Source organism: Engraulis encrasicolus, unplaced genomic scaffold, assembly GCF_034702125.1.
Source record: "Engraulis encrasicolus isolate BLACKSEA-1 unplaced genomic scaffold, IST_EnEncr_1.0 scaffold_1845_np1212, whole genome shotgun sequence".
Classification (NCBI taxonomy): Eukaryota; Metazoa; Chordata; class Actinopteri; order Clupeiformes; family Engraulidae; genus Engraulis; species Engraulis encrasicolus.
Window position 1 is genome coordinate 1 of NW_026945390.1, and position 4120 is coordinate 4120.

A 4120-nucleotide genomic window follows, 5' to 3' on the forward strand; every position below is an offset into this window, starting at 1 on the left:
GCCCGGGGGGCCCCCCCCGGGGGGGCCGGGGCCCCCCCCCGCCGGGGGCCCCGGGGGCGCCCCCCCGCCGGCCCCCGGCGCCCCCGCCGGGGGCGGGGCCCCGGGGGGCCCCCCCCGGGCGGGGCCCGGGCCCGCCGGCCCCGGGCCCCGGGGGGGCCCGGCCCCGGGGGGGGGCCCCCCCCGCCCCCCGCCGGGCCCGGGGGCCCCCCCGGCCCGGCCCCCGGGGGCCCGCGCGGGCCGGCGCCGGCCGGGGCGGCCCGGGCCCCCGGGCGCGGCGGGGGCCCGGCGGCCCGGCGGCCCCCCGCTGCGGCGGCCGCGGCCGGCCGGCTCGGCGGGCGGGCCCGCGGGCGGGCGTGCGGGCCGGGCCGGGCCGTGCCGGCGGCGCGGCCGCGGCGCGGCGCCGGCGGCGCCGTGGCGGGGCGGCGCGCGCCGGCGTGCGGCGGGCGTGCCGCGGCGGCGGCCCCCCGAGGCCCCCCCCGGGCCCGGCGGGCGGCGGCGCGCCCCGGCGGGGCGGCGGGGCGGCCCCCGGGCCCCGGGCCCGGGGCGGCCTGGGCGGGCGGGCGCGGCGCGCGGCTCGCGGGCGCCCTGCGGCGCCGGCGGCGGCGGCCCGGCGGCGGTGGCGGGCGGCGGCGCCCGGCGAGCGCGGCCCGCGGCGGCGCGCGGCGGCGGGGCCCGGCGGCGGCGCGCCCGCCCCGGGCGGCGGCGCGGTGCGGCGGCGCGGCCCGCGCGGGTGCCGTCGGCGGCCCCGGGCGGCGGGGCGGGCCCGTCGCTGCCGCGGCCGGCCGCGGCGGGCGGCCGGCGGTCGGGGAGGGCCCGGGCCGGCGCCCCCCGGGCGCCGGCCGCCGCCGGCGGGCGGCGGCGGCGGCGGCGGCGCGGCCCCGGGCGGTCCCGGCGCCGGGGGGCCGGGCCGGCGCGGGTCTGCGGCGGCGGCCCGCTGCCGGGCCCGGCCGGGCTGCGAGCGGCGGCGGGCCGGGCCGCGGCTGCGGCGGGCGCGTCGGCGGCCGGCGGGCGTCGCGGCCGCGGCGTCCGCGGCGGCGGTCGGGCGCGGCCGGGGGGCGGTCGCGCGGCGCCCCGCGCTGCCGGCCGGCCCCGGCGGCCGGGGCCGCGGCCCCGGCCCGCGGCCGCCGGCGGCGTGCTTCGGCCGCGGGCGCGGCCGTGGGCCGGGCGCCGCCGGGCCGGCGGCAGCGCCGCCCGGGGCCGCGGCCGGGGGCCCCGTGCGGCGGGCGCGGCCGGCGCGGGCGTGGGGCGCCCCGCGCGCGCGGGGCGGCCCGCGGCGGCCCGGGCGGCTGGCGCGCGCTGGGAGCCGGGCCGCGTCGGTCCGCGCGCGCGCGCGGCGGAGGCGCCGGCGGCGCGCGCGGGCCGGCCCGCGGGCGGCGCGTGCGCGTGCGCGGGGGAGCGCGGCGCGGCCGCGGCAGGCGGAGGCGCGGCGCGCGCGGCCGCGCCGGGCGAGCGGGCTAGAGTCGCCGGCGTCTTGCGGTGAGGGATTGGCGCGCGGTTGGCCGCGCGCGGCTGGGGCGAGCGCGGCCCGGGGCGGCGTAGCGCTGGCGGGGGCCCGGCCGTGCGCGCGGAGCGGCCGGGCGGCGCGCGGGTCCGCGTGGGCGCGCGGCGGGCGGCCGCGCGGGGCGGGCGGCGCGCGCCGCTGGCGTGCTGGCGAGCCGGCGCGCCGGGGCGCGGGCGGCGGGCGCCGGCCGCCCCTGAGCGTCCGGCGCCGGGCGGGCCGAGGCGTCCGGGCCCGCCTGCGCGCCGGGCGGGCGGGATGGCCGCCGCGCGCCGCCGGGCCCGCCGCCGCCCGGCGGCCGGGGCGGCGGCGCGCGGCGGGGGCGGCGGCGGCGGCGGCGACGCGGCCGGGGCGCGCGCGGGCCGGCGCCCGGAGCGGCTGGGTCGCCCCTCGGCGGCCGCGCGGCGTCGGCGCGGACGCGGGGCGGCCCGCGGGCGCCGGCGCTGCCCGGCGGCGCGGGGCGCCGCAGCGGCGGCCGGCGCGGGGACGCGCCGCGGCGGCGGCGCGCGCCGCGGCACGGTTGGCGGCGCCGGCCGGGAGGGCGCTGCGCGATGCACGGCTTGGGGTCTCTGGCGCGCGGCGGCGCGCGCGGGCAGCGGCGCGGCAGACCGCGCGGGCCCGTCGGCCCCGCGTGGCCAGTTGCGTGCGGCGCCGCGGGGCGCGGCGGAGAGCGCGGCGCGGGCGGCGCGGCGGCCCGGGCGGCGGCGGCGGGCGGCACGGCGGCCGGGCGCGGCGGCCTGCAGGCCGGCGGCGGGCGGCGTCCGGCGGGCCGGGCGGCGCGGGGCTGGCCTGGCGGCCCGGCGCGCCAGGCTGCGGGCGCGGCCGGCGGCTGGCGGCCGCGGGCCGGCTGCGGGCGGCCGCGGGCGGCTCGGGCCGGCGTCGGGCCGGCGCGCGGCCCGTGGGCCGGCTTCCGCGAGGCGCCGGCGGCGTCGGTCGGGGCGGCCTGGCCGGCCGCCGGGGCCGCGGCGAGCGGCGGGCCGCGGCGCGGCGGGCTGGGCCGGTCGCCGCTGCGGCCCTGCGTCGCGGCTGCGCGCGGCGGCGGCCGCGCGGCCGCGCTGGGCGCCGCGTCGGCCGCGCGAGCGCAGGGGCGCGCTGGCGGCGGATGAGCGCGCACGCGGTGGTGCGGGAGTGCGCGGGCGCGGGCTGGCTGGCGTGAGCCGCGGCGAGCCGTCCCGGCGCTGGGGGCGCCGCCCATGGACCGACAGACGCGCCCGCGGGGGCCGGGCGCGGCGGCGCGGGCCGGGCGCGGGCGGCGCGCGGCCGCTGGCGGGCTGGGGGCGGCTAGCTGGCGCCGTCTTGGAGCGTGCGCGGGCGCCGGCCGAGCGCGCGGCAGGCCGTGGCTGAGATGCGGGCGGCGCGCCGCGGGCGGCCGTCGGCTTGCGCGCCTTCGGCGGCGGCTGCGCGCGGGGGCGTCGCGCCGAGCTCGGGGCCGGCGCCGGCCCCGCGGCGCGAGCGGGCGGCGGCGCGGCGGCCGCGGCGCCGGCCGGGCGGCGCGGGCGCGGATGGCGGGCCGGCGCGGCGCGGCGCGCCTGGCGGGCCGCCTGCCGGCGGGGCGAGCCAGGCCTGGCGCGGTGGCGCCGCGGGTGCGGAGCTGGCGCCGCCCCCGGGCGAGCGCGCCCGGCGCGCGCGCGCGCGCGCGCGTGCCGCGCGCGGTCTGGGCGTTCTCTGCGGGCGGCGCTCGTCCCCCCGGGCCGGCGCGGCCGCGGCGCGCGCGCCGGCGCGTGGGCGCGCGCGTTGGGCTGCGCCGGGGGCGCGGCGCCCCGGGCGGCGCGCGAGCGGCGCTGCGCGCGCCTGCGCGCGGCGCGCCGCGCGAGCGCGCGCGGGCGCGCGCGCGGCGGCTGGCGCGGCTGCCGGCCCTGGGCGCGGCCGCGCCGCGGATGCGCGCGCGTGGCGGCGGCCGGGCGCGCGCCGGCGCGGCGGGGCTGGGCGCGCGCGCGCGCCCGGCGCGCCGCCGGCCGCGTGCGGCGCGGGCGCCGGGGCGCCGGGCCCGGCCGCGCCGGCGGCGGGCGCGGGGCGCCGCAGCTCGAGCCGCGCGTGCGCCCGCTCGCTGTGCCGGCGCGCGCAGCGGCGGCGCCGGCGTGGCTGCCCCGCGGTTCCGGCGCGTGGGCGCGCGGCGGCGCGGGCGGCGCGCGTGCGCGCGGGCGCGCGTCGGGGCGGCTGCTCCCGGCGGCCCTGAGGCCGGCGCGATGCAGCGGCCGGCGGCGGGCCGGCCTTGGGGCTCCGCGGCTGCGCCCGCGCCCCGGTCCCGCGGCGAGGGCCGTTCGTCGGCCCGGCCGCGCGGCGCCGGCCGGAAAGGACGGGCGCGGCGCGCGGGCGCGCGCGCGCGCCGCGCGCGCGTGCGGCTGCGGCGGCGTGCGCGCGCGCGCTGCCGGGGCGCGCGGCCGGGCGGCGCGGTGCGTGCGGCGCGTCCCGTCCCGCGGCCGTGCCCCGGGCGCGCGGGCGCGCGCGGAGGCGGCGGCGGCCGCGGGGCGGCCGGCACGCGCGCGCCGCGACTGCGGCGGGCGGTCCGAGGCGCGGAGCGCGGGCGAGAGCGGCGCCCGCGGCGCGGCGGCCGCGCGCGGCGGCGAGCCGCGGCCGCGGCCCGCGGACGCCGCGAGCGGGAGGCGGCGGCGGGGCGGGCGG

At 92.9% G+C, this 4120-nt stretch overlaps 1 protein-coding gene across 1 annotated transcript; it reads right to left on the bottom strand.

The window, feature by feature from the left end:
- Positions 1–42: 42 nt before the first annotated feature.
- Positions 43–4112, bottom strand: LOC134442616 (collagen alpha-1(I) chain-like; the record flags this gene model as incomplete). The annotated part of the gene is made up of 2 exons (XM_063192670.1): positions 43–1470; positions 1517–4112. Coding segments are annotated over 2 exons (4024 nt in total), but the record flags the coding sequence as incomplete, so codon positions are not given.
- Positions 4113–4120: the final 8 nt, after the last annotated feature.